This window comes from Chamaea fasciata, unplaced genomic scaffold (assembly GCF_029207755.1).
Source record: "Chamaea fasciata isolate MVZ Bird 193981 ecotype frontalis unplaced genomic scaffold, bChaFas1.0.hap1 SCAF_5, whole genome shotgun sequence".
Taxonomy (NCBI): Eukaryota; Metazoa; Chordata; class Aves; order Passeriformes; family Sylviidae; genus Chamaea; species Chamaea fasciata.
The window spans coordinates 13,893,854-13,915,511 of record NW_027094090.1 but is presented as its reverse complement, the minus strand read 5'-3'; the positions used below and the strand labels follow the sequence as shown (position 1 = coordinate 13,915,511).

Here is a 21,658-nt window from a genome sequence, read left to right as displayed (position 1 = left end):
GAACCTTATCAGGTACCTCCGATACAGCCATTAAAATAATTCAATAGAAATCTTACTTCTAAAGATTTAAGGAATGGCAATGACTCAATAAAACTTTCATACATTCTTCTCTTTTTGGCATTATTTTTTACAATGATTCTTCGGAATGTTACCCTATCCTGTAAATATAAAGAGAAAAAGAGAGTTTATTAACTGGAAATATGTGCCAGAAAATACTTAAGAACTGGCTGTATATGATCAAATTACTCAATTTTAGTCACTCAGTGTAGCTGTCAACTGAGCTGGCTGGTCTCTCCCTACTATCAGTTGAGAAAGATTCCTCGAGAGGTCAATCAGGAGCTCCTAAAGTTAACCTGAAAATCTCTATGAAAATCCCTGCAGGGTACATACTGAGTTCATGTGCAGAGGGTAGAGTTTACAGCAGTGAACACTGAGTGAGTAATTTAGGATATTTAAGAAATCCTCAATATTTAAATGTTTAATTTACAAAGTTTATTCACTACCCTGAGGTCCCATACAAATTGATATGTACTCAAAGAGGCTTTTATGGTTTTGTGAAAAACAAAATACATGAGTCTGGGTCTTAGGTCACAGTCCATTTTCTGCTGTTTCACTGCTGCCCTTAAACAGCCAACTGGACATTCCTTAGGATTTGGCCATGAAAGTGAACCAGAGAGATGGAAAAACTACACATATAGTATTTTCTTCTCTGAACTTTGTGTGGCTGTGCCCTGGTGACAAGCAGAGTGAAAATGCACTGCAAGCCTTCACTGCCACAGGGGGGACTTACTGGCCAACACAACCCAATTTAATTTTACGCCATTCTTACAGTGTCTTCAACAATCCCAAAAGTCACATGGATAAAGCTGGTGAATAACCACATGTTTCATTTTAATCCTGGGATCAGCCATTAGATCAATCTTGAAGACGATGGCCATCTCAGCTTACTTTTGGGGTAAAGTTGATTACTCTTGTCTAGGATCCAGGTAATATAACCTGAGTAAATAACCTCATATTGGAATTTTACTCTGGAAACAAGGGCATTTCCAATCAAGGCAGAGGAAAAAATTAATATGCAATTATGAGTGGTTTTCAATTTGGGAAATTGCAATTAAAATAAAATAAAATAATTTTAAAAAATCAGTTTTATTAAACCTCAGATTTTCATCTGTGGATTCTGGAAAAAGACAGCATTGTGTTGGGATTTCTCAGGATTTCTAGAATTAAACTTTCTGAAATGATAATTTATTTTTAGTGCTGATATAGCATGCCATTGAAATTGATATAAAAGACATATATTTTAAAAATAGCTTAAAAGAAGTACTCTACTTACCAAACCCCAGATGGAGCCAGGAGAGGTAGCTATAATTGTAGCCGCTCTGGGTGTATTGTACATTAAGGCCAACTCACCAAAACATCCTCGGTTATCATAGGTTCCAACACACCTCCCAACACCATCACATTTTACATAAATATCATATGTACCTCTGTTAATAAAAGATATAAATACAATGAGTAGAATCCAACCCAGGCCTTTGCTAAGCAGCTTCTCACTATATTTTTTATACCATGAATTTCAAAGATAAGGCATTTGAAATACACATTTTCCTCCTTAAATGGTATTAAACACCTTGCAAAGACATCTCAATGACTTCTATAAATAATAAAAGTGGCCCCTCTTTAAAGGGAAGGATAGGATTATTAATTTTTACATTAACTCATTTTAAAGATAAAATGGATGTACAGTGATCTATTTATCACCAGCACTTATTAAAAATTAAGATCTAACTTAGAATCTCTTTCTTAATTTCATTTTAACCACACTAAATACAAATATCAAGTCTTTGCAAAATTGCTATGATAGGATCGCTGAAATAATTATACAGGTTATTTAATATTTAAAAAATTTTAAAGTAGTAATTTCTAATGAAACAACAGAGATGCAGGAAACAGAAGGAATGTATCTGAAAAGCAATGTAAGATCATTAAATAAATATATGAATTTTTCTAATATATTATGCTTTTCTTCTCTCAATTGTTAATTTAATTTTTTTTTTTTTGCTTTGGGAATGCAGTAAAACCAGGTATCTTGTAAAACATGAAGTTGCCAAGCCCATTGAAGCTGAGCCATCATTTTCTTCTCTGCTGAATATTTTTATGGTGTGCACTGATAAATCATGTGAATGTAATGCAAAAATCTGTGCAGTTATTTCATTGATAAGGGACACAGAGGTGATACCCTACACCTAAAAAACGCAAAGCTGACAGAATATTGTGAAGTCCCTGCAGGCTTTTGGACAAGAGACAACAAACTGTGACTTCACAAGGCTGAAAAATATTGTCTTTCCAGCACAGAATCTGGACACGCTTCTATGATGATCTGATTTAATATTTTAGTTAGAAGTGACCTAAAACAATCGTTTCGTTTGCCTACCTGACCACTTCAGGGGTGCCCAAAAGTGAAAGAACTTTATTTAAAGAATTGTCCCAATGCCCCTTAAACACTGACAGGCTTGGGACACTGACCTCTAGGAAGTCTTTTTCAGTGCTTATTTGGTAAAGAAATGCTTCCTAATGTCAAATCTGAACCACTCCTGGCACAGCTTTGAACACTCCCATGAGTCCTGTCACTGAATACCAGGAGAAAAGCTGTAATGTAAGCATTAAATACAAGTTCATAGAATACAGACTCTTCTCACTGGACCTTTGCACAGTACTTTGTGCTATAAGACACAGCAATTCACCTGTCAATGACGTAGAAGTTGTCACCATCATCCCCTTGATCAATTACATGTTCCCCTCCTTCAACCATCTTTTCAAACATCGCATCCAACACCTGAGACATCTGTTCCTGTTTAAAAGAACACAAAGACAAGAAATTATCATCTGCTTCTAAAATTTTAGGCTTCCAATTAACTAACTGGCCAGCTTCCCAATATGCAGATAGAAAATGTTAATGGTGGAAAATATTCATGCTACAGAAATGCATGGATCAATAATAGAAAGACAGTTCTACTTAGTATTCAGTGTTAGCTTTTCCTCTTCCAGTGTTCAGAGCACAGCTTCCCACTTGTCACTGCAAATGATAAAATAGATCTTCTTTGCAACATAAATTGCTCATGACCATCCAAAGACAGAATTTTACCTTCACAACTGAGTTATGTTATACCCTTGAAAAAACACAAAATTGTATCCATTATTCTAAATGATGCATTTACCTGATTTTCTCTTTAGAACTTCCTTACAGAATTTAGTTCTACAGTGACTGTTAAGTATTTTGAAAGTCTTAAGTTATACAATGCCTGCAGAATGTTGGACAGACATAACCATAAAGGTCTGTAGTGCTTTGGCTGAGTAAGTAAATGCTGGATTCTTTGGAAAATAGGAGTTTACACATGGCTACAAAACTACTTTGTTGACAGAGAAATGTTAACAGACTAACAAAATATGATAGTTTCAATTATGACTGTCTAATAACAAAAAAAAAAAGCACTAATTACCTAATTTGTCTTATTTGATGTAAATTTGACTATTCACATCTAAAAAACCCAAACACAGCTCATTGTGGATTAAGAATCCTAAAAAGATAACTTAAAAATTAAATTTTATTTTTGGCTTATCCTGCAATATGACTAAAATTCTATACTCTACTTCTTGAAACTTATTAAGTATCATACTGGAACAAGCAGATTCTAGTGAAAACCATGATAGAAAAAGCCCGCAGATATGCATTTGCCAGTGGTTCAATTCACAGCATTTCCAGCCACTGAAAGATGGATGGCATTTGCCTTTCTAAAGAACATCAGTCTAAGTCAGTCCTTTAGAGTCCTTCTGCAGCCCAGGGACAGAGATAACCATACAAGATAGCTCAGAATAATTCTCTAGAGATTTCCCTTTCTTTCCTCTGAGGATAGAGAGATCTACCGTAACTCCCAGTCACACACAATTTTTAGACAGATAAATCAGTTGTAATGAATTCCATCCTTATGCTACTGAATTTTTTACTTACTGAAAGCTTTTAAAAATACCAGCAGTACCATGTTATCCAAGCTGTTTTGAAAAATGGAAGATAAATACAAATTTTCTTTCCCAGAGTTGGCTGTGTGTGGGCACAAAGAACAACAGAATGGCAATATCCATCCTTAGTACAGTTGCTCATGGTAAAGATTAACAGCACGCAGCCCTCCTAGGCCAGCAAAGAATCATTTAACTGTGTCTCTACTTAGTACCTTTGTTAGTATAGACAGGTACATATTTGAAAAAAGATGGATCATTTCAGGTATCAGTGGATGTGTTATAGCTCATTTCAGACAAAGGAAAGTGTGAGTGGGTGCCATTGGAAGAGACTGAAAATTATGTACAGAAGTTGCCTTTTAAAAACTTCCATGCTTGAATGAATAGGTAATATTACTTCATTCTTTTCAGTCCTCTCACTGTAAACAAAAAGAAATTCCTACAGAATCTGCAAAACTGACCTAATGTCAGTTTGTCTAAGGCACTTGAAGCAGCACTTTCCCTTCCTCTGGCTTTACATCTGAATTGGCAAAGTGGCTTCCCAACCAACAGTCCTTGTCTGCCTTTTAAAAACAAGTGAGAACATACAGAATCCTCCCCACTTCATAGGAGGCTAAAGTAATCATCTAAGTGTAACATATATGTGCATAAAACCCCAGAACTTAAAATATTTCCAAGATATCACAGGAAAAAGGTTTAAACCGAAAAGTTGGCTATTTCCTGTGATAGAAGAATAATACATATAATTAAAATATTTATTCAGTGCACTTCATCTTGGATTTCTGGGTAAAACATTTTCACCTTATAACTACGAATCAAGCTCAGCAAACCACAACTTTTCCAGTATGTAAATCTGCAGCAGAGTAGAATTCACAAATCCAATTCCCTTTTTAAAATGTTTTAAATACTTTAAGATAGTTAATACAGTTGAGAGCAGTCTATTAATTGCTGAAGCACTGCACATTTATTTTAACTTCCTAAATAAACTGCAACTGACTTAAAGACAAGTGGTCCCTTTTCTAAAATTTTCCACTTTAAATTAAGACAAAGCAGACTGCAATAACCAAATCAGGAACATGGTTTTTGCTTTTACCATGAGAATTACATAACTTGCTTGCACAGTTTGCTGTATGTGAATCCTCTGGAATCTCTGCCAGACTGAGGCTCAATTGTACTGGCACCCTCTGTCGTTATTTTGAAAAGATAAAGATAGGTAATTTTAGAATTAAAAAGCAGATCTGTTTCATAAACAGAATTAATTCTAATATTTTGTAAAATGGTGCAGTCTAAATGCTTTTCTTCCTTAAAGCAGTTCTACCTTCAAAAATACATGTAAAATGAAAACAGGATGAGGGGTTTTTTTGTGACTGACTGGCCTGTAGTTCCCTAAGTCTTTTTCATTTCCTTTTTTAAAAATGGGGGTTATATTTCCCCTTTTCAAATCACTGCACTGCCATGATTTCTCAAATAAGATGAGTAGTGGCTTAACCACATCCTTGGACAGTTCCCTCAAGACCCATGGATGCAACTCGTCAGGTTCCATGGACTTACGCTCCTACAGTTTCATTAGATGTTCTTGAACCCAGCTGGGGTCATTCTACAATGGGTGGCTCTTCATTCTCCCCATTCCTGCTTTCACCTTCTGCAAGCTAAGCAGTGTGGTTGCAGCACTTGATGGTGAAGATAGAGGCAAAAAAGTTGTAGAGCACCTGAGCCTTCTCCATGTCCTGGGTAACCAGGTCTTCTGTACCCTTTCTGAGAGGACCCACATTTTTCCTAGTCTGTTTTTATCACTGACATACCTAAAAAAGCTTTTTGTTGTTGTTGTTTTGTTTTGTTTTTTGGGGTTTTTTTTTACCCTGGATGTCCTTGGCCAGATTTACTTCTGTCTGTGCTTTAATTAACTTCCTATTGGTCCAGCATAACACCTCTTCTTTCTGGCTCCTCTATCACTTGGAGAAGGATATTCATGCATTCCAAGAATCCCCTGGATTGCCTGCACCCTGCTGTTTCATCCCTCTGACAGATGTTGGGAGTGGTTGAAGTCCCCCATGAGGATAAGGAACTGTGAATGTGAGGCTGCTCCAATCTGTCTGTAGAGGACCTCATGCTCAGTTTTCCTGGTTGGGTGGCTGTAGCAGATCCCCACAGTAATGCCACCTGTCCCTGCCCTCCCTTCAATCCTGACCCATGGACTCTCTGTCAGCTCCTCAACCATCCCCAGGTGGAACTACATGCACTCCAGCTGGCCATTGATACAGAGGGCAACACCACCTACTCATGTCCTCTTCCTGTCCTTCCTAAAAATCCTGTATTCTTCCATCTCAGTGGAGTCATAGGAATTGTCCCATCATGCTCCTGTGATGCCAGTAAGACCTGCGTTAGAAGGTGTGTGCAAGCCTGTTGCATTGCCATTCCATATTGGAAATGCACAGAGTTTTGTGCATGTTTACAGTTGCTTACAAAAGACGTGATGAGATTTAGAAGAACAAAGCCCCAGACAGGAATGATAACTGGTTTACCAGGGACATCCCCCTGACACAGCGTGTGATTCCATGCCTCTTGCCAGGTCAAGTGAAAACCTAAAATTAAACACTCATGACTCTCCTCTCGTAGACTGTATCACAAAGTACTGTCCTCCAGATGCATGTTGCTTTGTTTGAAAATAGTATGTTAACCTCAATTTCTCCAAAGTCAACAAAACAAACGTGGCAATCACATCTCAACAAAACTTTTTGACAAAAATTAGATAATAGATTAAAGTATAATTAAGATGAGATTTGATTTAGTATATATCTCTCACAAATTAAAAAACTAGTCACTTGTATGTCCTTGCAAGACAGCTTTTAGTCGAGAGAGCTGGTAGGCCATGGCATGTCCTTCCCAGATGCCAAAGTCCCTTTTAGCTGCCAAACTACCAAATGCTTTGCTACTGCTGTGCCAGGTATGTCTATTCTTATCAGTTTGTAAATTTACTGTGAGCTATTTTGTTAAAGGAAAAAGGATGAAGGTCTCCTTTCTAAACTCAAACACTAGGTTTTCCAAGAAGCATCAGTGTTTAAACTGCTGATGTAAATGTTTGTTGTTTGACAAAATGCTACCTGAATCAAGGAAGCCACTGTAGATAAAATGGAAAGTAGGACGTGATCATCACTGGCAGTCGTGACAATGACAAATGTATCAAGTAACTTCTGAAAATTTTCCTTCCTCACTTTTAGAAAACATATTCAGGAGATAGAAGGCATAACTACATTTTTAAAATTAAAATTATGTTGCATCTAATAGCAAACTGAGACAATCATAATCTGTAATTTGACAGGAGCTGGTAAAATCCAGCCACCAAGTTGTGTGCATTAGATCTCTAAAGTAATGAATAGTATGTTGGGATTATAAATGCTTGGGAATCCCACAAAAGCATGAATGTGCTGCTGGAGTGCTCCCCAGTAGACAGGAAATCTCAGTTCATCTCCTTTATAGATCCAAGACAGCCTGCACAATCCAGTGGGCAGAAGATTTCCTTGCACTTTAGCAAAATAGTAGCAACAAGACTTGCCTACTTCTAAAAACATTAAAAGATTATCCTGTGAACAAAGTGAATGCACGGTTATTCTACTGTCCCTGAGTTCATAAAATGAGCCCCAGTTAAAGTGGCATCCTGCTGGCCACCCTGCCCTCACTTTGTGCAATTTGAAATATCAACATTCAACATGATATTAAGAAGTCAATGAAACGGACAATACCAGAAAAGGAAGGGAGCCAGGTATGGGGAGGGCGAGAGAGGTAGAAAATGTTACCAAAACACAGGCAAAGAAACCATGGGAAGAAAAGGACTTCTTCAATCAACAACTCTGAACCTTGTAGAGGAAGATAAATTACAGAATTCATGTCTACACCTCTCCACATTTGTTTTTCAAAACCAAACCATGCACATATACTCCAGGGGAACTCTAATAAAAATGTTAGCAGCAATATTGATCCAATTCAAAATATTTAGTTCCCTTGTGTTATATTCACTTGTAAACTAATGAAAATGCATTCATTTCTTCACCAAAGACTGATTTGTATTTCAATGTACAATCAATATTTTCAAGCAATAGTATTTTCCTTGAGAATTTACCTTAACCTTCTTCCACAGTTACATGCTAAATTAGTACTCTGCCCCTCAAATATCATGCACATGCCCATCAGTCAGGCTCAGTAACACATTTCATACTTTGTAACTACCCCAAGTGCCACAACTACACATCTTTTCAACACCTCCAGGGACAGTGACCCAAACATTTTCTTAAGCAGTCTCTTCCAATGCTTGACAACACTTTCAGTGAAGAATTTTTTCCTAATATCCGATCTGAACCTCCCCTGGGTCAATTTGAGGCCATTTCCTCTGGTCCTGTAACCTGGAAGAAGAGACCGACCCCCACCTGGCTACAGCCTCCTGTCAGGCAGTTGTAAAGAGTGACAAGGTCCCCCCTGAGCCTTCTTTTCTCCAAGCTGAACACCCCCAGCTCCCTGAGCCGCTCCTTGTAAGGCTTGTAGTCCAGACCCTTCCCCAGTTCCATTGCCCTTCTCTGGAAGGGCACCTCAATGTCATTACCTTTGTGTCATCTAAGAGGGCAGAGTTCATGTTCAGCATTCTGGGCTCAGTTATATATATCATACACACATTTTATATATGTATAGATGTGTGTGTGTGTGTGTATGTGTATATGTGTGTGTATATATATATATATATATATATATATATATATATATATATATATGGGGGGTGGGGTGTATATTCCCATTAATTGCTCCAAAATCTGTAGTTGTAATTCTTCACCGAAATTCTTAAGAACCTAAGAGCAGCATGAGGATCTTTTGTTAGTGGTTTCAAGGAATGATTGGGCCGCAAGTATAAGACTCCGCTATTCATATAACAGTTACATTATGTTCTCTTTCATCTTCCTTCAAGTTAATCAATTCTAATTGATTAATCAATATTTGTGCTCTCTTACACTAATACTCCAGGTACATAAGTGGCAATATGCCCAGAAATCGCTCTCGCGTATTTGTGAACAAAATGTATAATTTATTACTTTTTAGAAAAGGGTCAAGACCTATTTTATATATTCTGTACAAGCATTAGCAGGGCAAAGTTTTCCAGTATTAAACTTCTCTGAAAGAGAATAGATGATCTAACACTGCTTGTGAATTTTTGCCAAATAAAGGATTCAGACTTTAAGTGCAAGGGCACAGTTCAGCTTTGATGGTACCAGCCCCTTGAGCCAGCCTCTTGGTCTGATAAAAGGTTCATCAGGTTTTTTAACTGCAGCCCTATGGGCTGTAATTTCCAAACTAAATAGCCTGTTGTTAATCACCCCAGCACATTTTCCTCTTAAGGGACAAAACCAAAAGAACAACTCTGAATTATATTGTAAAAAAGAAGTGTAGAAGGCTTCCTTGGCCAGTAGATGAGCTGCTGTTGCTATTTTTTCTGGTGATAAAGCAGTTGTGAGGCGTAACAGAGAGAAATTTCAGTGATAGCAACTTCTGGCTTATCCTCTATAAGGGCTGAAGACATTTGGTCATCATCTTGTTTTCTCCCTGCTGGCTTACATGAAGTGAAAGTGGAAGGGAAAGAGAGCAGCTTCTGATTTGGTAGTATCCTCCAGCACCTGGGCATGAAGGATGGTGTCTGGTAACACGCTTTGTGTGTGCAGGTAGAGTAACCAACCTGGCACATCATGACAATCCTGGCAGCAAAACAGGAATATTATGGTTTCTGGCAATGGGGAAGCAGGCAATTGAGCAGGACAATAAACAATACTCTAAGAGGAAGAGGTTTTCCTGGAAAGAAGAACAGGAAGAGATGTGTGAGAAGAGGAATGAGTTAATCTAACATACCACGGGAAGAAAAAAACAAACATGTGAATAGACCTGTCTCCCGATTCTTTCCTGATCTGGTCCTCCAAAAAGTAACCAAGTACCTCTGCAAAACCTTCTTCTCTCATCTTCTTGCAAATCCATGTTTCAATTAATATTTTTCTCTTGAAGTAATTTTTCCAAAACTGCAACACCCCATGTAAAACTGTTATTGAGTGACAGCAACTAGATGGCAAATGATTAAGCCCCCACAAAGGCAAAAAATTGCTAAAATATCAATTCTTTAAAAGTATTTTTTATTTAAGGGAGTTAACTAAGGAATACATTGTTGAACTCACATTTACTGACCAGTCACATCTTCATCAATCTACAAAGTTAAAGAAAGTTTTCATAAAATTCAAGTAACTTCACAGACTTTAGACTATGAATTGGCCTTTAAAACATAAGAATGTTGCTCAGGGGAATGTATGAGAACTGGTGTTTCTTTACATTATTATATTTTAAATCACAGACAATATGTAAAATATTGATATTTATAAATAAATATGTGCAAATTTACCTAATACTAAAAAATCATTATAGTTAAATGAGGGCTCAAGACACTGTTGTGTGTGTATAGCAAGTCCTAAGTTGTCTCAAAGTCTGAAGGTTATCTTTTTCTCCTCTCTCATTTAGCCTTAAATGGTTCTCCTGTGTTTTAATTTTATGTGATGGCTCTTGTCACTTGAAATGGCCTCTTTAATTAACACACTGAGCAGAGAACTGTAAGTCACTCCCAACTACTGCAGTTTCTCCTTTGGCTTTAGTGATAGCTTTATCTTATCCTTCCATTCAAATTAAAATACAGTGTGTGAGGGTGGGATAAAATGTTAAAAAGGTGGACTTCACTAAGCATCAAAGCATCATGTACTGAATGCAATTCTGATCACACTGTAAGACATGTTATTCTGTATTTGAAAATGGTATTTGACACCCTCTAAAAGGCCATCGGGGGAAAAGCCATTAAGCCCTTTACATCGTCTGTTCCCCTCTAACTGACCTTTGAAAAGATGACTTTCATACACAGAACTACAGCAGAAAGAAGCTGAAGTGCAGTGCAAGGAAAAAAAAACAACCAAGAAACACAACTGTGGGAGCGGGAGATGCTATCAATACAAAGCTTGACTTTTGTTCCAGAGACTTGAGCTTTAGCAGCAGAAGATATTATCTCTCTTCAAGATGAATAAGGTTTTTGCTACTACACCACTCTGTAAACTGCAGCATCTCTCATAGAGAGGCAAAGGTGAAGAAGAGAGCTGGCACAGGAATATTTAATTACTGCAACTACAGTGGCAGAGCCCTTGAATCGCTGCTCAGAAGCAGAACAAGAAGGAGGAGTGGGAGAAGTTCCCCAGGGACTACATATCCTGGCTCCACAGAAGGAACAAGCCAGACTTAAGAAGGCTACATTTTAACATTTTTGCTCTCTTCAGAGCTCGGTAGTTTTCCAATGTCTTTCATGAATAAAATTATTGTGATGAAAAACTCCTTTAAAAAAATTATCTTATTCAACTTTCCAGAATGCTGCCTGTAAAGGATTTCAAGCAGGAGGAAATGTTCTTAATCCACTGGAAAATCTGAGCGAAAGGGGGTGAACAAGACTTGGGAGATCCCCAGAGCACATTTCAAGGCTTTGGATTGCAGACCTCTACAAAGGGAGAACTCAGCTGAGAAGGCTTCTGCTAAACACCTGGAACAGATTGTGGGAACTATTATCAATTACAAGTAACTGATTCAAAAGAAAAATTGAAAAAAATAGTTCAAAACATCAGTATCAAGACAGCAAGCACGGTTCTGAGAAGAGGAAATAATTGCTCAGTATTCCTTGGAAGACTTCATCCTTGGAAAAAGTCTGTCAAGTGCCCACACTGGAGCAGTTTAATGCTCTATGTCTACACAACATTACAATACAAATACAGCCAGCAGACCCTTATCCTGCAGACCAAGTGGCTGATGACTATTGAGACAGAAGATCTAGCTCTCACTGTAATGCAAAGCAGATCCCATCCAGAAGATTGGTACTGTAAGCACTATTAACGTCACAGCAGGTTCTAGGAGCACACAATAATCTATCATATTGCAGGGCTCATAACAGACAAATGCTCAGAGCTTAATCAAGAGGGGTCTGCCAAAATGCCATTGGCAGGCTAATGTAATGATGGTCCAGCCAAGTGGAAGCCAGGACACACCAACAATAAGGAAAATATATAATAAAGCAATTTCATATCCAGAGCAGATGCCCACATATGACTTTGATTCCCTGAAGCTACTCAGAAAAATAATTCAGGAGCAGAAGGGTAAATGTGTGCGTGGCTTTAGCTAGAACAAATACAGTGCAACAGCTGATTAACTACCTAAATAAACACACAGCATGAGGGGGTTAGGAAACCTTCTGTGTCACGATCCCTACTGTCCCAAGAATGCACAAGTATTAACACCCACATTGAGACTTGATGCCCTTCCATAACAATTACTCCAGGCTTCTGCTAAGCTGGGGCTTTGTGGCTCACTGCTCTTCAGGACTTCTAAGGGATCAGTACCCAGGGTCAGGGTTCAGTTTTTGTGCAGACAGAAGCAGGAGCTGGAAACATGCAGCACAAATTAATGGGCATTCTCTGTAATAGCACCTGACAAACAGACCTGTAGGCTGGTCCTTCCATTAGCTCCCTCTTGAATAAAATGTAAACTTTCTGTTCTCATACTTAAAAATCTACATAATTGTTTCTCTCTCCCTCATGCTCTCTCCCTTGACAGCACAGAATCACATCTCTTGAGGAAGCATTTGGGATGCTGTGAGTCATCCCAGCCTCAGGATGCATGTTTCGATTGATAAACTCACCTTTTCCCCAAAACAATCCTGTGTGCTTTTTTGGTAGCATCACCTTTGTCAGATCCAGATCATTCATCCAGTGCATTTAGGCTTTCTTAAAAGCTCATAGTTATTTTTTATACTAAACAGAAGGAAATTATCTGCATGGAAGAAAATTACCTGAAGCTTTTTTATGGCATTTACATTAAGTGAAATAATAATGTAAACACATCACTGGTACCTTTCTCTTTCCCCCTGTTTCATAATTCACTTGTTCAATTACATCCACAGCTAAACTGAAGGTTTTGGGGGTAATTTGCTGTTTTGATGGAGCACTCAGCACCTTTTGATGCTAAAAGGTAACTAATAGAAAACACTTAAATATTCCAGTTAACTGATGTGTTTCTAGACATCAGTGTACAGGAAGATTTAAAATAAGAAAATACAGTAATTCATACGATTAATGTATCCATTTTTATTAATGTACAGATTCATAATAATATATTTCAAAATTATCACTTACAGTGGTAAGCAAAAGACTCAATATATGGTGTATCAGCTCTAAAAAATGGCATTTCTGGAATTCATGGTCAGAAAGCATACATAAGAGTTTACCAAGCCAAATCTGTAAATTTCTGTTCCAAAGCTCAAGAGAAATAATTCTTAGCAGTACTGCTAAATGCTGTTCATTACCAAGAATTTCTTACCGGGTCTAGGTTCTTAAAAAGAAGGATGTCCTTGCACGCCTCCTGCAGTCTGTTTCTTTGATCATCTGTTTTGGGGTGAATAATCTGAGGGATATAATGCAAAAGCTCTTAGAGTGATTATCATATAGTAGCACTAGCTGAAGGACTGAGCTAATTCAACTAAGCATTTTACACAATATTTTGGCCATGATTCATAACTCTTTCATTTCAAAACCTTCAGGATTTGAATAAACGCTCAATGATAAAATGGTACCACCATACCATTAGCAAATGAAACACTGCTATATTCAAGCTCACAAGATATTTACACCTGTGGAATCCAGTTAATTTCTGCAAGCCATTCTGGACACCTTTATCTACACTATTGCTACATAAACATTACTCTCTAATCATATTTGGGACATGCCTGTTTTATATAAAGCACCACTGTCACCTTCAGCCATTTTCCATTACTACTTCCTAAAGAATATTTTGTGAAATAGTATCTGTGTTAAATTTATATCAGAAATTTCACAGAGTAAACAACAGACTTGACACTATCTGAGTGAGCCAAAGATCCACTAAATTACCAGTGTCTGGTTCATCTGAGTATTAATCAAGTTTTTTTCAACTCATATGCTTCTATGCTATGTATAGCTGTAATATTATAGGGTAACCGTTCGGACAGTGTTACAAGCCAGAAAACTAGGTAGAATACAAACAATTTAACTTCTCTTGAAAGTCATGTTTTTTCATCTTAAAAGCTAAGTAAATACCCTTTAAAGGATGACACAAATAAAATAAATAAATACAGTTCATTATTTGTCACACTGTACCTTGAAAAATCTTAGCAATTTTACAGTTTAACTTTCTTCTGCCTTCTGAGAAAGGAAATCACAAGATTATGAGGACACCAAGTAAGAGATTTTAGAAGCAGGTGCTCTCTGGGTAAATATAATTGCACAAAAATGTTTCCTTAACCATGTACCACAGATTTGGTAATTAAGAATCATACATCAAGTCCTACATGGGTGACTATTATGGAAAATTTTTAAGTGTTCCTAACACAAAACCCCAAGAGATTACTAAAGCACCTTATAATAAGGATGTTTTTGGAAAGGAACGGTAAAGCTGTTTACATTTTTCCCCCTAAATTTAATGCCTGAGAATTGAAAAAGTACTTGACTCTAAGCATGAAGTACCCTAGATTCTGCGTCGTCCTCTTCCTCATCAGGATTGTAAGCTTCTGCACACACTGAAATAAAAGAAAAAGGATAATCTTAATTCAAATTACAGTAGGGTTTCACAAAATTTACAGAACAGAAAATGCACTATGTGGCACAGCAATAATACACAATAATGCAACACATTCATACTGCTAAGAGGGTCCAGAGCAAGTCAACTCCAAACTGCAGATGAAACAAAGCTATACTTGTATCATTTTTGGATATGATTTCCATATTTTGAAAGACTCCTAATATACCTACCAATCTCTCACTTGTTCTTAACTTGTTCTAACTTGTTCTTAGTATCTCACCTTATGGTCAGGAATTTTTTTTCTGATATCTAAATTAATTTTTTCTCTTATAATTTAAGCAATCTATACAGGATGCAGAGATCAGATCATTCCCTTCATCTCTGTAGGTTCAAGGTGGTTTAGGGTGTGTTTCTTTGGATGGTTGGTTGGTTGGCTCAAGGTTCTTTGTTGGGGTTTTTCACATACTTGAAAACTTTTTGTTCCTACCTACCCTTTCATTTCAAGGCTAAATATTTCTGGTTCTTCTTTTTTTTTTTTCTTTACAAGCCCTGTTTTTCAGGTCTCTATTTCTATTGCCATTCCCTGAATTCCCTCTACATAGCTATATCTTTACTGAAATGTGATGCTCAAAACTGGTCCCAGTATTTGAACTGAGCAGAGTACCGAGTACATCAGATGAATTACTCCATACATTTTACAGGCTGTGTATCTTTTTCATCCATCCATACCTTCTTTACAACAGCTTGACTATGTCTATTCATGTAATATTTATGACATATATCATTTTCAAAACCCACTGCTTAACCATCTGTCCTGTGCCTGTCTATGGCTATTCTGCCCAAGTATAGTACCATACGCTTACACCTGCTAAATATGACTTTATTTTCAAAGCCACGTCAAGATCATTTTCAATTCTAATCCTGTTCTCTGGCATCCCTCCAATTCATTCTCAACTTTGTGATAACTGCAAATTTAATAAGCATATTCTCTAAAACATAATCCAGATTATTGCTGAAAAAATATATTAGTGTCTAAAATAAACTCTTGTGGAATACACATGGGTGAAACAGCAGTAGCTGCTTGGGGTTTACCTTATCCAACCAGTTGTGCAACTGTATCCCAGGCAATTACATAAAAATACTGCTTGATGTTCCCTAGCTTGTTTATAGGGGACTCTTTTAAGACAGCATTCAGAAGTTTCTTAAAATGAAAATGTAGGGCATCTGTTCCTTTTCTTTTATCCACAAGTTTTAATTTCTTGTTACAGGGTATTAGATAGTTCCAACAAATCCATGCTGATTGCTGTTTGTTACTTTAGGTATTTACAAAATGAACATTTGTCTGTAATTCTTCTAGGAACAAAAATGATCTGCAAATCTGTGACAGGACTCTTCCATCCACAGCTCCCCCCTCCTTTTCAGGATGTGTTTTTCTATTTTTCTGGAATTTTTTTTCACACTCATTTTTCTTCTTCAGATTCTCAACGGTAACTGCTAACAGGGCTGAGACTAATTTAGAAAATTCTTCCAGTTTCCAAGTATAGCAAATCTGAGGCACAGCTAACCTGGGAACACCTAACACATTAAGTACTCTCTGATTTGCCCTTCCTCTGTTCTAGGCTGTTTTCCATATACTCAAAATAACACTCTTGAAGACCGATGTGCTTCTGTTAATCAGTAGCGCAACATTTTCCTGGAACATGCTCTTACCAAAAATATACTTCCAGAACCATTTCTGTTACTCCTCATGTGCTTATTGTACACAATCTTTTCTTGTACACATTTTTTGGTCTTGGCTTCTTTGATGTGTTTTGGGTTCTGTTTTTCTTCTCTGCATCTTCTGCTATTCTTTTGTATTTGTTCTGAATACTCCAAACTAGTTTTAATTTTGTACATGATTCCTTCTTGTGCTTGACATAAATGAGCTGCTTATATTTTAGACAGATTTATTTTACTATGCTTTTTGTCATTCTCCTGTGCTGTCTCGATTTGCATTTTTTTCTCTATAATTTTTCTTTGAGGAACAAACAATCCTTTAACTTCTTTTCTCCAGACTCCCTTACGAAGAGGTTATGCCCACTGTCCTCTCATATCCTCTTGAAACCTGTTGTTCTAATTCTTTTACCTTTTTCCCTTCCTGAAATCTCTGAGTCCCGTCATTGAGGGGTAATTCTCACTCAACCCGCCTTTTCTCTCCCAATTCTTTAACAGTTTCTCCCTTAGAGCTTCTATGAAATATAATAGCTTCCCTTTAGACTGCTTTTCCCACTGTCTCAAAATTTGGTCATAAGTGCATTGCAAAGCACATTGCTATTCTCTTTCACTGGCTTCCAGCAGGTAGGTGACTGTTTATTAAAATCACTCATTTTCACCATCACCTGTACCCTGACAATAAAAATCCCCGCCTACTGGACCTGTTTGGTGGTCTGTACAATGTCTGCATAACAATGGAGCCCATGAGCTTTTTCCTATTATTATTACTCATAGAGCATCTTTATGTCCAATTCCCTCTACAGCTGGGTCACAGCACAAATATCTGAACCAAAATATACAACAGACTTTTCCTCCTCCCTGTCCTCCCACCACGTCTTTACTATGCCAGTTCAGTCACAGTGTTGCTCATGGATTTAGATTTGGTGTCCTCTTGTTTATTCCCCGTACTTCCTATGTTATTATACAAACAACTTATGAACTAGTAACCAGGCAGACCCATCAACCTCCTCATTACCACATCGAATTAAAAAGATTTCATGGTAAAGTATATCATTGCACATATTAAGCAGAGTCCCAAAGGAAGTCTTGGTCCCCACTGTATCAGGCACTCAACTAAAACCTCCATTTTATAAAACTTGGCATCTTCAAAAACCTAAAGAAATTTGACACAAGTCCCTCTGGAACTGAGTGAAATTCCTGTCCAGTTTACTGGAAACTGGATTTGGTCCCAAATAATTACAAATGCCCACAAAAGGAAGTCTAAAATCTCCTGAACAACTATAATATTTTAATTCTACATAAACAAAATGTTCCTAATAACTGTTTAATGCTACTATAGTCTTGTCAGAAATAAACTTCAGGGGATTTTATTTAAAGAGCAACAATAATAACATGCCAAGTAAGCACCATACAACCCATCATAATGTAAATCACGATTTTGTTTCAGCTGTGCCCTAGTGCACATATGTGTACGTGGGAGCCAACAATCTGTGTTACAGTACAGTGTGCTGCTGGGTGTATGGAGAGTGTGTTTCAACCTGAGGTACATCCTGCCCTTACCTCTACGTGAAAAGAGTTAAAACAAATCAGGAATTTAATTTAATAGTTTTGACACTGTTATGCCAGAACTGACAGGTCTCAGAGAGCCTAGCTGAACATTTGATAAGTCTTCCAGAACACACAAAAGAAAGTGAATTTCTCTCATCCATGCCCATCCTGAATCACCTTATGAGTCCCTTTCATGTAGCAGGATCAGTCCAGAAAGAGAGCATGTTCCTGAGGTATTTATTGTGGGTCAGCTTTTGTCTCTGCACAACATCACTCTTCTCTGCTAGAAACACATTTCAGTCAGTATCAGTAGCTACAATCAGCAGGTTCCTTCATTAGATAGTCCTAATTTAACAGTGGTTATGGACAATATATTTAAGAACTGCAGTTTCTCCTGACTAGTGCCCACAGGCCGAAATTCTAAAAGGATTTATTCTTATTTATGATGAGAAACTTACTCTTCTGGTTACAAATCTGTACTTATTTTGCCTTCATTTGGGTCACAAAGAACATACCAATGCTGTGAATCTGCTGTTTTAAGTATGGAATTTCCTTTCCTTTATTGCTTATTTCAGTAACACATTCATTTCTAAGTGCATACCACTAGATGTCTCATGGAAAAACTTGATACATTTTATTTTGGTTCCTAAAATACCGTTTCTGACATTACTACCGTTCACTGAATTTTATTACATGAACACTGGGGTTTGGCACATGAGAATCCCACCATCTAAAACTGAGATGTCTTTACACAGACATCCATCATCTGCACAAGCCAGTTCGAGTCAATGGAGAGGCACTTTTACCAAGTGATTCTTCTGACCTGTATTACATGCCCAGACTAAAACGAGATTAATTAAAAAGATGGTTGGTTGAGGCAAATCCTATCCCTTGTAAGATGAGTCCTAGTAGTTACAGCAAGCTGCAAGACCGGTTCCCCCACTTCTCCATGTAGTATATATTTCCTGGAAAACAAAAGAATTCATCATCTGATGATGATGATGACAGGCTGCTCATGCAAGAGCACACCTTCTGTATTCATTTCATGTATTCCAAGGAGACACTCTGTGGTCTGCATCTCTTTTGCCTAAGGCACTATGACCATGACTAATGACTGGCACCAAAGACGTAAATTATTCTGAATGACTGCACACTGCTGGTGGCTGCAATACTCACAGTGTTCAGTATTTTATTTTTTTTACCTCTCTAGCTCATTCTACATCCCAACAGTACTCAGTACATGCTACTTTACCATGCTCAGATGCCCTGCCATGTTTTGCTACGTGCCACTGCTAAATGTAACACTCATATCATTGCTCAAAAAGCAATCCTACTACTGTTCTTAGGGACATATTTCATCCCATCCATAATTATGGCATTAAAAATAGTGGTACAAACACTGTACATATTTATTCACTGGTTGCTAAACTCAACTAAGTGAAAGCATTTTTTGGTTTCAGTTTTCCAGCTGAGGGTTATGTTTCAGATATAGTTCCCCAAGGTGGACACGAACACTGACAAACCCAAACACATCAACACAAAGTATTCATAGAAAAAATGAACTGTTTAAAGACAGTGTATTATGAAAATATACATGCACTGAAATCTGAGCACTACTCTAGACGGATTGCTTTGTCAGCAAGACAGAGGTAAACTTTGATAATTTCTATCTCATCACTCCAAGTCAAGTCAATTTTCTAATTTTCACCTGGTAAATATGCTTTATGTTCAAAATCAGCAGTACAGTCACTTCAGCCATGAATGAATTCTAAAACAAAAAATTAACATACAGTTGGCAATTTTAAGATCAGAAAACATGTTAGTCATGCTCTCTCATTCCCTTGACGCATCAGGAAACGAAGCTATCAATAAAGAAATCAGTGAAAATTCATATGTAATCACTGAATAATGTATTTTTCTCAAAACATGGCAGGAAAACCAATCAAATGTGTGTACTCTTTCCAAACTACAAAACCCCCAAGTCATAAATTGTATTAGAAAGAATTTTTCAAGTAGAGCTGTGAAAATAGTTTTCATCCCATTCAAATCAAGACTACAATTTTGCCAGCATGACAATCAGGCTGGAGCATGAAAACAGACCATCTCCAGCTGCTGTAGCTACACCAGCATGGCATACATCCCTATAAACATCCCTATCTATGGCAACTATGCCCATTCCCTCATACAGTAAAAACATCACTTCCCCAGTTTAACTGTACGAAAATTGCTATGGTGACTTAATGACAGTGTGAGATTTTCCCTGTTTTGTCAGGATTTACTTTTCTTGAATGAGAAATATGGTACACAGAGACTCCTTGCAGGGCAGGTAGTAGTTCTAAACTAGTCTAGACAAACACTACTGGACCTCCAAAGTTTCTGACATGGAAATCTATTTTCTGACATCTCCCAGTTCCTATCACTATAGGAAGGATTAGAAAGACAGCTCTGCACCCCAAAACTCCTATTCCGTAAGTAGTTTTTATTCAAACAAAAACAACCCTTTGTTTTGAGAAATAACTGGTCATGGTCTCAGACACTTATACTTGCAACTATCAAGTATCACATTATTTCTGTCTTCCTGGTTTTGACTGGAAAGCTCTTCCACATGGAAGATGCAATTGAAGAGCTGTAAGTAAACATAAGGACTGAAGAACAGCCCAGAGAAAGGTTGCTCAACTCTCTCATCTATCTGAATGTAAAATGAAATGAGACAGATAGAATTTATCTGATTTCCACACATGATATAAGGCAACACCAACTGGCTCTGCTACTGAGATCCACCATTTGTGCCAAACCCTGGAACTATTTCAAGAAGTTTAGATTACTTCGAATATAAACTAATTTGGAACAAAGCATGATTGCTGGGGCTATCACTTCCCATGATACTGTCAAAAAGAAATCTGAAGTGCCTACTCCTGAGGGGGTCACTAAACTGAAACTTTATTTAAGCATAATTAGGTGAATACACAGAATGCCTGATACCTTACAATTCTATGTTCTTACTCTTTCAGACATAAAACATTTACATTAGAGATGCTATCCAAACTGGAATAGAAGTAAGTATACTCAGAAAAAGCAGTCTGGCAATCAGAGAGACATGCATATTGTAGAGATTTCCTTATATGCAACAAACCAAAAATAAAGACATTTCTCCACCAATCCACACAATTTAGGGGATAATGACTTTTAAACAGTCAACTACCTAGCACAAATAACTTAAGTGCTCAGAATGTCAGCCTAAAAATCTGAAGCTGGATAAAATCCAGGCAGCTTGTTTCTTAATTATCAGAAGGTGGTCTTCAGTTCATTAGGCAGGAACTGACTGAATCAGAGTCTTGGGAGCACTGCCAAGACAGTCTGTTTCAGGATCAGCTGCTCATGAAGGACAGTTATCTACTCTTGCTGTCTGTGCTCACACTGCAGTTCTCCAAACACTGCCTTCATAGTCACGATCACCTACCAAAATATCAGGATTGTGCTCAGCTACTCAATGGCAAAACTTTCATTTTGCCAGAGCTGGAAGACCTTGCTCAGCCTGCACTATATGCTTGCAAGAAATCAGTCACACAATCAACTTTTCTACAGCATTTTCTCTTGGCCATCTGCTACCAGTGCTATTTCTAATGTGCTGAACTACAAGCTATTTCCTCAAGCATTTCTGAAAAACATGAAGTATCTAATATAACACGTAGCATCTTGAATGAGGTCCATGCCAATAGTGAGTCATAAA

The 21,658-nt window shown here is 37.5% G+C and overlaps 1 protein-coding gene across 1 annotated transcript in view; it reads right to left on the bottom strand.

The window, feature by feature from the left end:
* Positions 1-21,658, bottom strand: part of PRKAR2B (protein kinase cAMP-dependent type II regulatory subunit beta) — a 78,225-nt gene that overhangs the window by 6,280 nt on the left and 50,287 nt on the right. Inside the window, exons 3-7 of the mRNA XM_066182885.1 lie at positions 14,613-14,665; positions 13,432-13,515; positions 2,745-2,851; positions 1,334-1,487; positions 57-158 (exon numbers count right to left, since the gene is read on the bottom strand). Coding sequence (XP_066038982.1) covers positions 57-158; positions 1,334-1,487; positions 2,745-2,851; positions 13,432-13,515; positions 14,613-14,665 — 500 coding nt within the window. The remainder of the gene's footprint in view (positions 1-56; positions 159-1,333; positions 1,488-2,744; positions 2,852-13,431; positions 13,516-14,612; positions 14,666-21,658) is intronic.